General features: G+C 33.3%; 1 protein-coding gene across 5 annotated transcripts in view; it reads left to right on the top strand.

The window, feature by feature from the left end:
* PHIP (pleckstrin homology domain interacting protein) overlaps positions 1-16,663 on the top strand; it is a 128,352-nt gene extending 111,689 nt beyond the window's left edge. For 2 of the 5 annotated variants that reach the window (XM_059890069.1, XM_024996922.2), the window contains exons 33-40: positions 645-714; positions 1,051-1,104; positions 1,362-1,511; positions 4,654-4,806; positions 5,389-5,552; positions 6,010-6,269; positions 6,842-7,039; positions 11,169-16,663. In XM_059890069.1, coding sequence (XP_059746052.1) covers positions 645-714; positions 1,051-1,104; positions 1,362-1,511; positions 4,654-4,806; positions 5,389-5,552; positions 6,010-6,269; positions 6,842-7,039; positions 11,169-11,806 — 1,687 coding nt within the window. In that variant the 3' untranslated portion in view covers positions 11,807-16,663. The remainder of the gene's footprint in view (positions 1-644; positions 715-1,050; positions 1,105-1,361; positions 1,512-4,653; positions 4,807-5,388; positions 5,553-6,009; positions 6,270-6,841; positions 7,040-11,168) is intronic. The other 3 variants (XM_024996923.2, XM_024996925.2, XM_024996924.2) reach the window with 3 other exon arrangements.
* The last annotated feature ends 1,385 nt before the right edge of the window (positions 16,664-18,048 follow it).

The following is an 18,048-nucleotide window of genomic DNA, read 5'->3' as shown; positions in this document are numbered from 1 at the left end:
AAGAGATTTTGAAAGTGGAATCACAGAACTTGACCGGTGATTGGGTATATGAGGAGGAGGCAAAGGAAGAGATACAAAAAACCATTCCTTACTGTGTGAATGAAAAAAAGTTGAAAAGGGAGAGTGGGAAATGACAATTGGATGTAGACATGGGAATTTTAGATGATGGTAGCAATCACCTGAAGAGTCAAACCAAGTTATAGGAATTTGGAGTTCATTAACACAGAAAAACTGCAGATATATAAGATGACCTGGGCAAAAGGTATGGACGATAGCTAAGGACAAAATTTTAGGGAATGCCTATGCTTAAGAATAAAAGGAAGAAGGAACAGAAGACAGGAGGTAAACTAGCTATCTCTTGTAGACCGAAGAAGGAGGGAAAGTATTCTAGGCACAGCAGTGACCTGAGCAAATCCTGAGATGGGAATTGGGCTTGGTGTGATGAAATGGGCCAGGGTAGAGGCTTCATGTGGAGGGGAGGGGAGGGGCAGGGGCAGATGTGTGTGCATAGGGTTTTGGAGTTAACTGATGAAGAAAGTCTTCAGCTCAAAAGTTTTATCTTAAAATCTGGTTTTAGTAACAGGTTTAAAGGACAAAAATCTCGTGACTCCAGTCTTGTATACTAACATTTCCTTGTTATTTAGGGATCAGACTTGTTATAACATAATTCCACTCTACAATTCAATGAAGAAGAAAGTTTTGTCTGACTCTGAGGTATTTAATATTTCATTACGATTACTACATTGGTTGTGTCCTATATATAAAAAGAAATTTACACATAGTAGTTTTCAGACAACTGCTATTATGAAATTTTTTTTTGCCTAATGCTCTCAGTTAACTTAAAAAAAAAAAAGAGTCAGAATTGTTTCAGTTAAAATTGTTTTAAACAGTGGGTGGAGGGAGACTTTTTAAAATGAGTCAGTTAAGTGTTACAGTATCATATATACTATGGGTTTTCCAGAATATAAAGGAGATAATTGCTATTAAAAGACTGTAGAATATAGTGGAACCTTGAATATTTTATTAATCTGATAAATTCTTGCTTCAAAGGAAGAAGAGAAAGAAGATGCTGATGTGCCAGGAACTTCTACCCGGAAAAGGAAGGTAATAAATTTTTGTTTTAGCAAAGTACTTTATATGAATTAAAATGTATTGAGCAGTTTTTTACTTTTAGTAGTTTCAAAGATAGATTAAGTATTACTTCCAAATCAACTTCCATCACAAAAATGCATGGTTTTCAGAACTAGATGAGTGATGCTTTCTTTTATCTGAATTACTCTATTATTACCTAGTTATCCAAGATTAAAAATGAAAATTGTATTATATGTTATTTTATTGATATATTTGAACATTTAATTTAGGACCATCAGCCTAGAAGAAGATTACGTAACAGAGCACAGTCTTACGATATTCAAGCATGGAAGAAACAGTGTCAAGAATTGTTAAATCTCATATTTCAATGTGAAGATTCGGAGCCTTTCCGCCAGCCAGTAGATCTTCTTGAATATCCAGTAAGTATTTCTGAGAATACTTGCCACTTTGATTTTTGTGTATATATATATGTATCTTATACATGACAGTTTACTATTTATTTTTATGATTATAGTTTATTTACTTTTTATTTGAAACATGTTCCCATTATCCATCTGATTATGTAGAGCATCTAAATTGAACAATGTGGTAAAAAAGAAGTAGCCCTGGACTAAGACTCCAAAGAATTGAGTTATTGTCCCAGCTCTGCCTCTTACCAGTTCTACAGTTTTGAGCAAGTCACTTAGTTTTTATATCTGGTATATTTTTACCATATCCTTTTCCATTCTCTTTTTATGGATTTATTATGGAAATTAAGAAACAATAATACTTATTAATAATAATTATAATCTCTAAGATTAATAAAAATCTCTAAATCATTATTACAGAGTTATAGAAATGGAATGAGACTATTACTACTTATTATTAAACATTAAAATAGATTTTAAATTGAAACTATGTAAATGTAAAGTGGTGTTATTGTATATGTAGGTTATGCCAATTTATGATTTTTATGGAATTCATGGTAGAAAGTTTGAGTAAACATGTTATAAGTATTTATTTTTTGATTGCAATCTTAGCAATCTAAATTTAATTTTGAATAATTTTTGTATTCTTTGTTTTAGTTATTAAAGATTGCATGGTTTCAAATGATAATTAAATTTTTTATAAGAGATCATGACCTGGTTGTGGTATCTGTTGTGGCTTTTATAATAAGTTTTGTTATGTATGTATTCTAATTTGCAGTGGTGAAATACAGAAATTTCATTGATAGATACCATAAAATGACTCTTTTCTTATCATTTAAAAATCAAGAAACATGTAATCTTAAATGTAGAAGATAAATCTTTAATTCTGACAGTGTGATAAATTAGACTAATTCAAACCCTACCATCTGAAAACCTCTAAGAAGAAATAAGCTAATGCTGTAGTGCTCTGATTTTCATTTCTCTTTGTTTTTGGAACCTGTGGATTTCCCTTTGTTTCTTGAAAGCCCAAGTATGTATTTCATAATTTCTAAGCCCAGGTGTCCTCACTGAAAAATTCTGCCAGATGTTTAAAGAATTAACACAAATTCTGCACTCTTCCTCAAGATAAGGAATGCTTCTGTACTCATTCTATGAAACCAGTTATTATCCTGGTGTCAAAAACAGTACTAAAGAAGAAAATGCAAAAATTCCTAATAAAATATCAGCAAATAGAATTCACCAGTATATAAAAATGGTTTTGTACCCTAAGTGGGTTTTTTTTTTCTCAGGGATATAAGGCTGGTTCAGTATTTAAAAATCAATCATTGTAATTAATTACTAAGGGAAAAATGACATCATATCAATGCAGAAAAGGGATTTGACAAAATTCAGAGCACATTTGTTTTAAGAATGTACACATTGGGTATGGTACACTGTAATCGTTGTGGCCATGGGAGGAAATGAGAATGAGTCTTGGAAGGAAGAAATTTATTATACTTGCATGTCCCAGAGAGGGGTTCACCAGATGCCACTTAAGGCTCAGGGCGAGCATAAGGTTTTAGTCAGGTTGCAGAAAATAGGAGGAAAGGAAAACCTTAGGCCAGAGATTTCCGTGAGAGGCAAGGCTGGGCCTAGTCACCAGCTTAAGATGGGCTAGTTTGAATTACTCCAGTGGACTTCAGGGAAGGAGGGTGGTCTCTAGTTGTCTTAATACTAATTCCTGACCCAGGATGATTCAGGGCAGAGGAAATACTGGTTGGTGTGTGAGGATTGCTTAAGGACATGGTCAGTTTGCATATGAAAGATATATTCCTAGCACAACCCTTTGCTATTTCTAAGAATTGCCTAGCCCTCGGAAAGAGGCAGTCTCTCCTTAGGCCTGTATGGCCCCCCAAGTGTCAAAAGAGTATCAAGAATACAGAAAGATAATTAGTATAGCTGGCCCTATGATGAATGAATATCAACTAGATCTACATAATGTAAGAAAACAACAACATTAATGATAAAAACAAACTCTTAAAAAAACTAGGAATAAAAGGGAACTTCCATAACTTGATAAAGAACATCTGTTAAAAAACCTACAGCAGACCTCATGCTTAAACATGAAAAACTGAATGCTTTCCCCCTAAGATTGTGAGTGATGCAAAAATATCCGCTGTTATTCTCACCACCGCTATTTAACATAGTACAGCAAATGGTAGCCAGTGCAGTTAAGACAAGAAATGAAAATAAAAGGCATTGCAGATTGTAAAAAAAGAAAGAAAACTGTCCCTGTTGGTAAAAGGCAGTTTTACTGTTTGCTTTATGGTCAAACATACTTGATCATAATTTAAACTTAATGGGGTAGAGTCAAGTTACTATATTTTAAAAAATACAATTATATATTCTGGGGCTGTGGAGAAGGTGTAGTATTATTTATTCCTCTTAAAAGATAACCATATTCAGATCATTTTATACTAGTTTGTTGCTTTTTACTCATTTCGTTTGTCTGTTTCTATTACTTCTAATTTGTTGCTTTATTTTATACACAGTTGAGTACGGGAGATTGAGTGATTGTACTTTCCTCCATAAAATGAAGTGTAAAGACTTTGTGACAGATGTTTACATTCATAATTCTTGATTTGTGCAAAGTTCCCAAATGTACTAATTGTATTACTGAAGTTGAAATTAGCAGAACTAAGCCCTTCACGTTAATGTGATGTTATATTTCCGTTGTTTTTATTGTTTGTATGTCAGTTTTAAAGATACAATTATGTTTCAGTGAATAAGCAGCCTTAAGAGTTTATGTGTAGCATAAACTTTTGGGTTTTTTTTTACATCAAACTTGTAGTTTTAGAACTGAGTTTTTCAATATTGTTTTAATCTCCTTTTCCCAACACAACTCGATACTTTGCCTCTTTCTGAAGGCCAAAAAAAAAGCAGAATTTATAAGTTCTTGAATGAGAGAAATCTTGTGTTGATTGCAATAGAAAGTTAGGGACATGAAAAAATAAAAATAAAAAATGACTTGGGAAAAAAGATACCTTGAAGAGGGAAATAAGAAATGATTGTTCTAGTAGTTGCAGTCATTACAGAAATTGTATATGAATCTCTTTTATGAGAAATAATGCATCATCATTACTATTAATAATATGACCTGTTTTCCTTCTCTTAGGACTACAGAGACATCATTGACACTCCAATGGATTTTGCTACCGTTAGAGAGACTTTAGAGGCTGGGAATTATGAGTCACCAATGGAGTTATGTAAAGATGTCAGACTTATTTTTAGTAATTCCAAAGCATATACACCAAGCAAAAGATCAAGGGTATATAATTTAATTGCTTTTTTTCTGTCTGAATTAAATGAAAATAATAGAAATGTATGTTAAGTAACTAAATCCTATGTTTAATTAAAATTTAGAGCTAAGTTGACAAACTTTCTATTAGGTTCTTAACCTAGGGGGAAGAAGAATTCACATCTTTCTGTTTTATTTCTTCTGTGAAAATTCCTGATGTCATTTAATGTTTAGGAATGTTACTTTTCTTGAAGATCGTGTAGTTGAATAGATACTGTCCTGATACATGTTAGAGGTACATGTGCTTAACTTTTTCAGCGATGTTCTACTTTCTGGAAAGGAGCATTTTTTTCCGTATAATGCTCATATAATTTAAAAAAAAATGAGTAAAACTTTCTTTGGCCAAATACAGAAATAATTTGTCATAATGCTAAATAAAAAAATAATTTTAATAATGCTTCAGTTTTAGTGTTTGTCAAAAGAGATTGAGAAAAAGCAACATTTTAAATTCTAAAAAAGTTTTGCTAGAAAAATATTTAAATTTGTATGTTAGTATTTTCTGAACAGCCATTTTCTTTGCAGAATGTTTGAACGGTTTTTTTTTCTTTACAGATTTACAGCATGAGTTTGCGCCTATCTGCTTTTTTTGAAGAACACATTAGTTCAGTTTTATCAGATTATAAATCTGCCCTTCGTTTTCATAAAAGAAATACAATAACAAAAAGGAGGAGGAAAAGAAATAGAAGCAGCTCTGTTTCCAGTAGTGCCGCATCAAGGTATTTGATTTCTTTTAAATATCATCAACTGATCTATATAACTTTGTCATCTAAGTGGTAGAACTTGGTGTTTTTTAATACTTCCTTTACTATTCCCTATATTGCAGAATGATATATTTGACATGCAAGTTCCTATGATGTGGAGGATTTTTAATCTTTTAACTAAAGCTATACTAGTGTAAGTGCTTAAATTCAAACTGCTAAATCTGTACAGTTAAATAGCATTTTTAGGATAGTGATGGCATCATGCTTTCTGTCATATAACTATAGCATTTACAGCAATCCTTCACTAAATATTCACTTTTCAAAGGCTCACAACCATATGAAATCCACTACAAATCTCATATTTTAACATATTTCATAACAGTACAAATATTGAATCCAGCAGTATTATAAAACTATTTTATTCATTCCCATAGAATTATAAGAATGACTAATGATACTATTTTATTTACAGCCCTGAAAGGAAAAAGAGGATCTTAAAACCCCAGCTGAAGTCAGATATTACTACCTCTCCATTCTCTGCACCTACACGGTCAATACCACCAAGGCACAACACTGCTCAGATAAATGGTAAAACGGAATCCAGTTCTGTGGTTCGAACCAGAAGCAATCGAGTGGTGGTAGATCCAGTTACCACTGAGCAACCATCTACTTCTTCAGCAGCAAAGACTTTTATTTCAAAAGCTAACACATCTGCAATGCCGGGGAAAACAGGTAAGAATCAGCTACAGTTTCTAAACGGATGTGTGTGTGTGTGTGTGTGTGTGTGTGTGTATATAATGCATTTTTTAAGTAACTTACTTTGCCAAATGGGATATATTAGATTAAGTAAATTCCAGCAGACACCAGAATTTTACTCTTCTTTATTGTTAGTTTTCCTTTTCTTTATCATTTTTGCATTTCTTAAAAAATTTTGTTTTATTGACAAAAGATACTGAGGTTTAGGAGTGTCAGTATAAGATAATGCTTAAAATGGTGGGAAAAATGGCAAATCTGATCCAGACTGCCTGAGTTTAAATCCTGGAAGCCAGACTTGATAGCAGTTTGCTAGCACTTGCCTTGATAATCTTTTGGTGACTGGATAGCTTCTGAAAGGACTGAAATTATTATGTAAGCCTTTTCCCTTTTTGAAAGTAGATTTCTTACAGAAGGTTTAAGCATCCTCCAGGTTTTGTCTTATTGGCTAATTCACACAATTCACATTAAAAGTAATCGTAACCTTCTTGCTTGTTTGAAGGTTAAATAATTTAACTCTTAGCTTGTAATCTCCTGTATGTGTGTTTTAGTTCTAGAGAATTCTGTGAAACATTCCAAAACCTTGAATACTCTTTCAAGTCCTGGTCAGTCCAATTTTAGTCATGGCACTAGGAATAATTCTACAAAAGAAAATATGGAAAAGGAAAAGCCAGCCAAACGTAAAATGAAATCATCTGTGCTCTCAAAGACACCCCCTCTCTCAAAGTCATCACCTGTCATTGAGCAAGGTACCGTAGACTTACAAATGATGATTCTATTGGAGATAACACATTCATTTTTTTAGGTTGCTCATTTAAAAGTCACATATTCTGTATCAGTTGATAAATTTACTGAGACATCTTTTGATTCATACCAAAAGCAAACGGTATTATTATTAAATTTTAAAAGCCAAGAAAAACTTGCTGTATGAAAAATAAAATCATATTCTAAAATCAAAGGCTTTTTAATGGTAACAGATTTAATAGTTTTAAACTTAATTATTACAGAACCCAAAAAAGTATCTCCAATAAGTTTAAATAAGTTGAATTTAGCTAACCCAGTATAGCATTAAAAAAAAATTTTTTTTTCAAGTTTTTTACATCACAAAATTCAACATATTGATCTTTAAATAATCCATATTCTTAAATATTAAATTATTCCAGATTCTTTTGTCTACACATTTTCATTGTAAAGCCTTTATGTTTGAAGGATGGAGAAAGTAACTGATAAAATACAACATATGACATGTTAAAACAATTAGGTCTTCTTGGTAGCAGACAGCTCAAGGATATGCATTTTTTGTCATGACTTCCAGAGTATGTCTAGACCGTTTCCTTTTCAGTATTCCCCCAAGAAACCTCTCACAATTTAATTTTTGTACTGAAACGACCCCATTTTGATTAATGATTTTGGGATCTACCCACCTAAATAAGCTTAAAATCAGTGAGTCATCCTAGCCTTCTCTTCAGCAACCAAATCTGCTTGTTTCTTTCTGCCTCCTTAACATCTCCTGAATCCATTTCCTCTGTTCCATTTTCATTTCCACAAACTGTCATGCTCTTGTAACTGCTATCCCTGCCTCAGTTCTCAACTCTTCCTTACTCAGTCCATCTTCCACCGTTCAGTGACCTCCTTTCTCATCATGTGCACAAGACACACACACACGCAGAATTAAGATCCTTCCCTTCCTTCAAATCATACGTGGAATCAGAATGTAATGTTGTTTATGTCAAGCAGTGAAGAGTCTTGTATAACAACGTTGCCTAACATTGCAGCTGTCCTTAATTTTCTTTCTCCCTTTTCTGTCCCCGCCATCCTAAAACACTTGAAAGTCCCTAAATATTCTTGTCATTTCTTCCTTTTTTTGAATTTTTTTTTCCCTTACTGGTTGTTTCCTATTCATTGCCTTTGTGGCCCTTATAATGTTGATAGAGTTATTCTTTTTTACATTGTCTATCTCCAGTAGAATCCAAACTCGTGTTTGCTCATATTTTAATTACCTGTACTTAGTATATAGTAGACAATGTTTAAATAAATCAGCAAGTGACTTTATATGTGAGTGTTTTACATTTTTATACTAGCTTCCTTTCTGAACTGAATTCAGAGTTTTGAATGTTTTATATTGGCCTTGCTTCTGTTAGTCCTGAATTCTGGAGAAATCAAACGTATGTAGAGAATTGGTTCTAGCATTATGATAGGGGAGGTTCAGTAGCCAGTTTGATTGATAGGTTTTGGGTATTACATATGCCAGTACAGTAAAGAAATATGATAAGCTATTACATAACTCATTAATGATGACTTTGTTGGTACTTGAACACTATTAGAAACAAGAGCTGCTGCTGCTGCTGCTGCTTAGTCGCTTCAGTCGTGTCCAACTCTGTGCGACCCCAGAGACGGCAGCCCACCAGGCTCCCCCTTCTCTAGGATTCTCCAGGCAAGAACACTGGAGTGGGCCACCATTTCCTTCTCCAGTGCGTGAAAGTGAAAGGTGAAAGTGAAGTCGCTCAGTCATGTCCAACTCTTAGCGATCCCATGGACTGCAGCCTTCCAGGCTCCTCCGCCCATGGGATTTTACAATTGAAATACAATACAAGCCACATGTGTTCTTGTAACCACATATAGCAACAGCAAACAGGTGAAATTACCAGTTTTAACAGTGTATTTTATTTACTCCATTATATCCAAAATATCATTTCAGTGTGTAATCAGTATTTCAAAATGTATACTGCCTCAATATTCAAATTTAATTAAAAATTCAGTTGCTCAATTGCAGTTACATTTCAAGTGCTCAGTTGCCACATGGTTAGTGGTAATACTATCACAGGATAATACAGGTCCAAATGAATGATTTCAAAAGCTATTTAGCTCTTGAATTCCTTTTTTAAAGAACTGCATTGATTCTTAACCTTTTTAGGTAATGTATTTTGTCAAGTTTGAAGACCTTGTAGTTTTTTTCCCCCAAAAATGCACATAGGCATATCCACACAAAATTTGGGCCAATTCAAGGGCTTCCCTGATAGCTCAGATGGTAAAGAATCTACCTGCAAGGCAGGAGACCTGGGTTCGATTTGTGGGTCGGGAAGATCCCCTGAAGAAGGGAATGGCAACCCACTCCAATATTCTTGCCTGGAGAATCTTACAGACAGAGGAGCCTGGTGGGCTACAGTCTGTAGAGTTACAAAGAGTCAGACACGAATGAGCGAGTAACATACACACACACCTACCTACTACACCCCATCCCACCCCCTTACCTCCTAGAGTCCTTGAAGCTAGTCTGTAGAACCTTTGTAGGATATATTCACTGGATATTTATTTACCAGTAGTCTTATGTAAAACAAATGGAAAGATAGCACAGAATCTTAAAGAGTCCTCAGGCCAACTAAGGGTTGTTGTTGGAAAATACCTGATTACTTCATGCACACACACATTCACCACTCCCCTGTTATGCAAAACCACTAATATGAAGAAAAGTTATTAGTACTTTGGGGTCAGGGTTTGAGGGCTTTGCCTTCTTCCCCTGCTCTTGGCTCAGATACTCCACCTCTGAGACAGTTACTTCTTGAAATTTACAAAGCACTCTATGATTGAAGCTCAGGACAAAAAATGAAGAAGCATTCTCTTTAATGGCACAAAGTATAGAATTTTGGAAGAAAAAAGTAGTAGTGCATGTTTGTCATCTTTTTCTTCATCTGAAAGGGTAATAAGCATTTTCTTTTTTTTTTTTTTTTTACCATAGAAAGGCAGTTCATGATTTGCAGTTCCTACAAATCTAGAATTTGATCTTCAGATTTTTTTTAATAAAGCATAATAGCCTTTATTACAGAGTTTGTTATAATGGGATTTTAACACACATGGTGGATTTGATTGATACATGCAGCTAGTATTGCTTATGATGATAAATCAATCATTTGCCGTTCAGTAACATAGGAGATAGGACTGTTCCCAAAAAAAGAGCTTGTGAAGAAAACTGCCATTTAGCTATTTTTCTTAACCCTCTTTTAAAAATTCTGTGAGCAAGAGTAATTTATTTCTACTTTTGTAAAAAGGATAGATGTATCAGAGCCATAGTAGTGTCTATGGAGAACAACGGGTATAAATTATTCCAGTAGATGTATTCTCAAACCTTTTGCATAGGAGTTAGTAGAAGAGGAAATCCTTTTTTACTTCTGAGGAATGTAACGAAATATTTAGAGTATAAATTCTTCCCTGACATCAGAGAGTCATGGTCATCACATCCAGTAGAGGGTTAAATAAGCATTAGACTCATTCCAGTTTTGATAGTCCCTTTTTCCACTTCCATCTGTAGTAACAAAAATGATTAGAGGAAAGTAGAGGGGATGATAACGCTTATTTATTCAGATTACAAAGCTTAAAGGCCATAGGTTTTATGCTAAGATTATTTTCCATAATTGAACTACTTGATAGTAGGAATATAGGAAAATCCTGTTAATGGAGTAAACCCTAAAATGTTTTGTTATGGTGAAGTTCCATATGAGTAAACAGGGTTACTTTGTATAATGAAAACAATGCTTATACATTAGAATGTGTAGTAAAGGTAGTAGGAGTAAGAAACTTGGCTAATTTCTAGCTTTATCATAATTTGCACTATTAGGTCATTTATTTGCTGATTTTGATTTCTCTCTTGTCAAGTCGTCAGTGACTTCATTAAGGATGTTTCTCCTCTGTGAGTTTTAAATAGAAGATCAATAATATCTTTAAGCTATTAACTTTTTGTCAGTTCTTTTTCTCAAAGTAGTAAAAAAAAAAAATTAGGATTATATCATGATGTGTAAGTATAGCAGTGAGGCTTACTGACTAGTTCAAGGGTCAGATAAGAGAGCAATTTCATATATTAAGTGTACTGTTGTTGCCTTTCAGCAGACTGTAGAAACAATGCTCTTGTACCTGGAAGCATTCAAGTAAACGGCCATGGAGGGCAGCCGTCTAAGCTTGTGAAGAGGGGACCTGGGAGGAAGCCTAAGGTGGAAGTTAATAACAGCAGTGGTGAAGTTACACACAAGAAGAGGGGTCGGAAGCCCAAAAAGCTCCAGTACACAAAGCCTGAAGTTTCGGAGCAAAATAGCGTGCATCCCATCAGGGATGAAGTAGTTCCTTCCTCAACCTGCAGTTTTCTTTCTGAAACTAATATCATAAAGGAGGATTTGTTACAGAAAAAGAGTCGTGGAGGCAGAAAACCCAAAAGGAAGATGAAGACACAAAAACTAGACTCAGATCTCATAGTTCCTACAAGTGTTAAAATGCTAAGGAGAAGTAACCGAAAAAAGACAGATGATCCCATGGATGAGGAGGAGGAGTTTGAGGAACTTAAAGGCTCTGAACCTCACATGAGAACTAGAAATCAAGGTCGAAGGACAGCCTTCTATAATGAGGATGACTCTGAAGAGGAGCAAAGGCAGCTGTTGTTTGAAGACACTTCTTTGACTTTTGGAACCTCTAGTAGAGGACGAGTCCGAAAGTTGACTGAAAAAGCAAAAGCTAATTTAATTGGGTGGTAACTTGCACCAAAATATTTTACTTCAAAATCTATAAAGCAGGTACAGTTAAGGAGTATGTAGAACTAAGGCTTCTGCTTCCTTGCTGCTATGACGGATATGGGAATGTTATGATTTGATTTGCAAAAAAACAAACTTACAAGACGCTTCACTTCTTTAAATGAATATATATATATAAATATATACATATATATTTTAAATGTTTGCTATTTATTGCCCTTAGATAGGTTATGCATTTCAACATTCATTTCATTTACTGTTCAAAGCAAAAGAAATTGAGGCTCTATAATGAACTCCCAATTTATTTCTGGAAAAGACAGTTCTGCTACACTCTTAAGGAGCGTATAATATTCCTTAGTGATAGAGCATTTTATGTTAAAATGAATTATTTTTGACCAAGCCAGGTACATTTCTGTTTATACAGAAGTCTTGCCCCTAGGAGGACAGGTGTTAACCAGAGTAGCAGTGAATTAAGAATTGTGTTTCCTCTAAAGATAAATTTAAAATTCCCACCATTTGATACCCTGAAAAGTTTAATTTTAATTATAGAATGTTCATCTACAGAGAATCTAGAGGAGGCTTTTGCTGTATTCCATTTCTGCCAAACTTAAGAGAAAAATGTACTGATAAAAAGGAAACATATCCACATTGGAAAACATTTGACTGTCTAATTTTTCAGACCTTGATTCTTATGTCAATCACTCAATCTCTGTTTATTGTGCCAAAGACTGAGAATCAGTGCAGTGGAAAGCCTGTTTTTGACTGTCAGGACAGCATACACTTTTTCAATATTGGAAAGGCTATATATTATTCTAAAGAGCAAGTTATTAAAGAGTTATGCTGAGATGTATCTTTTTTTGGTACTAATAGTAGAAAATAATGCACTGGTGGGTCCTTTGACAGAGATGTTTTAGAGAAAATGTTTAAGTGGTTAAAGGATTCAAGGAAAATAACAGGAAAAAGGTATGGGATTTGATGTTTACTTGTTAATCTGGATTAATGTCATTTCTAAACTTTAGACATATCTAATAGGCTAAAATGACTTACAAAGAAATGTGTCTGTGTGTGTATGTGTATATATTGACAAATGGGTATAATTGAATATATATACAAACACATACTTATATGCTATTACCCAGGTATAAATTCTTTTATCAGGATTTTTTAGATAGTGGTAGAATAAAAATAATTTTAAAAGGTCATACTTTATAGTTTAATTTTAAGGGGAAGATTGGTTATTTTCAATTATTAAAGGTTTAAAAATAGGCCAAATCACTTTTTATGCAATCATGTTTTATACAGTGGTCTCATTGCACATTGTGTTTTTTCTGCACTTTTTATGGTATCCTTCACGCTGGTATGTCAGTATACACCCAAGAAAAATTCCATTTAATGATTGTGCCTTGTATTCTATTATTTTTTGCATCATTAGTAAAATTAAGTTGTCTATTGTAAATGATAACTATATGACTTAGGAGAATGTATTGCTATATGTACTGCTATGGAAAAGGAAAGCAGTTATTTATTTGTTTATGGTACAGTTAGTTATTTTATACCTTAAAAACCGACATAAATACCATTTCTATTGTTTAAAGATTATTGTCCATTTTTTTAAAAGTTTAAAGAATGTAGTATTTTCTGAGGACTGGTATGGTACAAAAATGTAACCAAAATTTTCAGATACTACATTTTTAAAAAGCGAGGATGGGGAAAATATGTATCAGCATGGCCCTGGTGTAGAAGAATAATGTCTTTAATTGAACCTTGGCAAAATACATTACATAATTACTTGTGTAATATTTCTGGTAGGGATAAATGTTAGCTGTCAGTTGATTATGTCTTGAAAAAGAATGGAAAGTCACACATTTGGGCTTTTTAGATTGTTTGTAACTAAATTTGTACAGAAATTCTCCTGTGAAATTAAGTAAACCATTTTCCAGATCTTAACTGGATTGCTGTGATTTTGCAGTTGAAAATAATTTCAAATTTTTCAGGTTTTTTGTATATTTATTTTTTTCTAACAAATATATTTAACTATATAATTAAAGTTCAGTAGTTAAACTCTTCATAATGCAGAAATGGATGGCTTGGTTGTATAGTGAAACGAGTCTCTCAGTTACACCATTACTGGATATAATAGTGTGTATGTTTGAAATTTAAGTCATTAATTTGTTGCTTTTGAAGGCAATCTATTTGAAACATGTAATTTCCTGATGGTATCTGCATTGTATTAGAAAATAAGGCTATAAAATCCATTTTTGTAAAAAATATGTGTATAGTTTTAAGGTGTGTACAGAGAAGGGAAGAGCGTACACAGTCTTAGGAGTGAAATTCACTGCTAGTAGGGTGTATTAGTTCTAACACTTGAGCAAAAGAAACGAGTATTTACCATCTTACCTGCAAGAAGTAAATATTATTCCAGTGCATTCTAAAGGCACCATATACTTATGACCTTATTTGCATATTATTAGACACTGGTTTCCTAGGCAAAAATGACTTGGATCAGCTTCTTTGTAATTGAAACACTTAAAATGTATTAGTAATAACCAGATATATCTAGATTTTATATTTTTATAATTTAACTTCTATACACTGCAAAGTTGAATTGAGAAATTTAAGTTATCACCATAGTCTTGTTCTGTGTTGACCATTAGAAAAATCTCTTCTTGGAGTCATTTAACACCAGGTATATACTGTTTATAGGTCAAAGGAAATGTTGGCGGTTGTCTTAGGTGAGCAATAAAAGAATACTAAGTTTATTCAAAGTTTCAGAATACAACTTTTGGTTACATTCTTAGAAAAATTGTATTTTTAAGTACCTAACCCTAATACTATTCTCTCCTTTGACCCCAACATTCTCAAGTTCCAGTGAAATGTTATAAAATTAGAGAATGTTGTAGATGAGCAGATAAACAGTCTGATTACAGTCCGATAACTTTGGGCAGTAGAAATATACTTTAAAAAAAAAGTGTATTCTTTTCAGTCTACTATTATGGCATTGGACCATTTTATGCATATATTCATGAACTAAAGATTTGGCCTTGTTTTCATTGTTTTTATTATTGCACATCACAAATTTGAAGACTGATAGTATTGTCACAAAATGATCTTCCTCTTTAAATTTATTTAGAATAAATGTGCAGAGTATTTGTGAGCTTGCTTAGGTCACATCTGAGACATGAAGTTTGGCTGAATCTAGTATCACTTGGACATGAATATGTAATATACACTGATCAACAAAAGATCCTTGTAGCATGTATGTTAACATTTTAAACTCTTCCTTATCTGCAATGCAGTAGGTTAATCAGACATTTTAACAAAAGTATTCAAGTAACATTTTTAGTTTATAATGCTAGTAGCATTATTTACATGTTTTGATATATGATTTGTAATATAAATTAGCTTCTCCAGTTTATAGTGTTTAATTCTAGCATTCCATTTTATACATGCATATATACCTCTCTCTCAGATGTCAACTGGAAGCAATTTTGACTGTTTTCTACCTAATGAAGTCAAACTGTTATTCTGAATGTTTTTGTTCACCTGAAACTTATTTTTGAGTAGGTTGAAAGGACCAAGATACTTGAGTGTTAAAAGGGCTACAAGTGTCCTCTTTATATGCGGGAAATACATGATTGTAAAAGTCACAAAAGGGGAAGTACTTTTATGCTCTGTGGATTATCCAATATTTAGTTTTTTTAGATTGTTTTAAAACAGGTTGAGAAGTGGTTTAGTTAAATTTAGGTGACAATTTATTTTCCAACTAAAATTGAAAAATACACCTTTTCCTCACTTCCCTCCTTGCAGTTCCTCTCAGGTCCCAAGTTTCCAAGTGATTTGAACTAAATATTACATTTATTGAGAAGCTGTTTTTGTTCTTAATTATACTGAGCTAAGCACTCCAGATGGAAAGTCATTTTGTACTATGTACAATACCCAAGAAGAGGTCACATTGAGTCAGAAGACTGTAAGTACCACTTTTGACGCTCCAGATATTAACCTTGTACACACTGTAATAAAACAATTAGAAAATAATATGAGCTATAAATATATATATATTATTTTTAGTTTTGATAGCTCTGTGTTTAAATACTTTTTTAATGCAGATAAAATCATCAGGAAATTAACCTTATATGGCACAAACCAAATACATAATAGTGGGTGGCTCTGAGTTTCTACGTTTAAGGAGCTAAGAAAATAGGTTTGAGATGATAAATAGTACACACACCTATGATGCAGATGTACACATGCTCGTTACTTTTAAGATTGTGCTGTGTTGATTGATCACAATGAAATGTTATAAATTGAGACAAAATACAAAGTTACATTTTTGGACCATATTAAAACTGCAAGAAGATGGGGTCTTACTTAAAGATCTTTTAGACAACTGTTAAATCCTGTCACATGATATTTAGACGTGTAGAATGTAGCTCAATTTTTGAAAAGTAACTGACCTAGAGGGTTAATGTTGAAACTGACACATTTTCAAATTAAAATGCTTATTTTGTACAGAAAACAACGTTAAACACAAGCAAATCTGTTGTATGTAATAAGTAACAGAGTTTTAAAAAGAAATTAATTATTTAGCTTTATTGAGGTTTTTGGTTTTTCTTTCTGGAAACCTGAAGTATCATGTTATAAACGGCAGTCTCACACCAGAATAGCAGTGCCCTTTCTTTTTGTACATATTGATTGGACCTTTCTTTACTGTTAGGTGGACACTTTCTATGTTAGTTTTGAAGCATAATTCTTTGAATCCTTTTATACAAACTAGAATGTATGTGTAAGAATTCCTGTCCCTGCAATGTAGTAACTACAAACTTATTTTTAAATAAATAGAAAACTTGTTTTTCTAAGCTATTTTGTAGAGCCTGCTTTCTTTATTTTTATTTTGTAACACGAAAAACACTCAGTACATAGTTTCAAGAGGTATTACATAAATGCTGTTACATTAGTGTTCCCAATGCCTTGTCTCCTTAGCAAAATGTTAAAATATATTAGCTAATTAAAGGATTGTGGGTCCCCTACTGCTGCTGCTAAGTCACTTCAGTCGTGTCCGACTCTGTGTGACCCCATAGACGGCAGCCCACCAGGCTCCCTCGTCCCTGGGATTCTCCAGGCAAGAACACTGGAGTGGGTTGCCATTTCCTTCTCCAATGCATGAAAGTGAAAAGTGAAAGTGAAGTCGCTCGGTCGTGTCTGAATCTTCGCGACCTTGCCATTTCCTTCTCCAATGGGTCCCCTAATGTAATTAATTCCCCAAAAACCCAAAGGTTAGAAATGTATTTGCTTTTCATTGTGACAACTACATTGATTTGCTACTATGAATAAGTTACCATACAAGGTATAAATCTTTAAAACTTTCCTGTGAGAGATATTTCAAAGGAATAGTTCACTTAAGTATTTTCTCAAAAATATGAAGTGAAATTTCTGGGAAAATTAAATGGAGGCATGATGAAAACATTTCATTTGTTAAGCAGTTATACAAAATGAGATTTGTAAAGCTTTGGCTGTTTTTCTAGACAGATCAGTATACATTTTTATTGACATCCTGAGAATCCCAATTTTAGTACAAAGAGTACAAGACTATAATAAATGCAACTCCAGTTAAGCACGAGATAGTTTGTTTTTAGTGATCATTTCTCCTTAAGTAATTTTGTTTAAATGACTTTGTATAAAACAAATTTTTAAGTTGAGGAAAGCAGATAAATGTTTCCAGGTACCTTTTCCTGAAGCATGCTGATACTAATACTTAGTTTATACTTAGGAGAACCAGCCAAGAAAAAGTTTATTTTTAGCAATCACATTTTACTAGTTTCTCTTTTGTAGTAGTACCAACTGTATGTTCCAGGCTAAGCTTGTCCATTATTTCAGAACAAGAAGATGAAAAGCCAAAGCTCAAAATTTCTGTTCTTTGCAATAGAAAACCTTGTATTTGTAATCTCTTTGCTTTTAACATATTTACCATATATTGATGGCTCTTTTGGGGTTTTGTTGGGTGGGAAAAATAGTGGAAAGGTTTCAATTCCGTACCTTTTTGCCTAATATATTAGGCATGTTGATAATAGAGTATTGTTGGTAACACAATTGTCATGGGAAGAACTGGGTTTGGAGTTGAATCATTTTACCTCTTGAATTTCACTCTTCTCATCTGTAAAGTTAAGAAAAACACTGATTAGACTATGTGCAAGGTACAATTCAAGTCAAAGAGTTCACGGTTCTTCCTCACGTGTATGTTGTCTGGT

This window comes from Bos taurus, chromosome 9, assembly GCF_002263795.3.
Source record: "Bos taurus isolate L1 Dominette 01449 registration number 42190680 breed Hereford chromosome 9, ARS-UCD2.0, whole genome shotgun sequence".
Classification (NCBI taxonomy): Eukaryota; Metazoa; Chordata; class Mammalia; order Artiodactyla; family Bovidae; genus Bos; species Bos taurus.
Note: the sequence above shows the minus strand (reverse complement) of the source record. Positions and strands in the feature narration are given on the sequence as shown.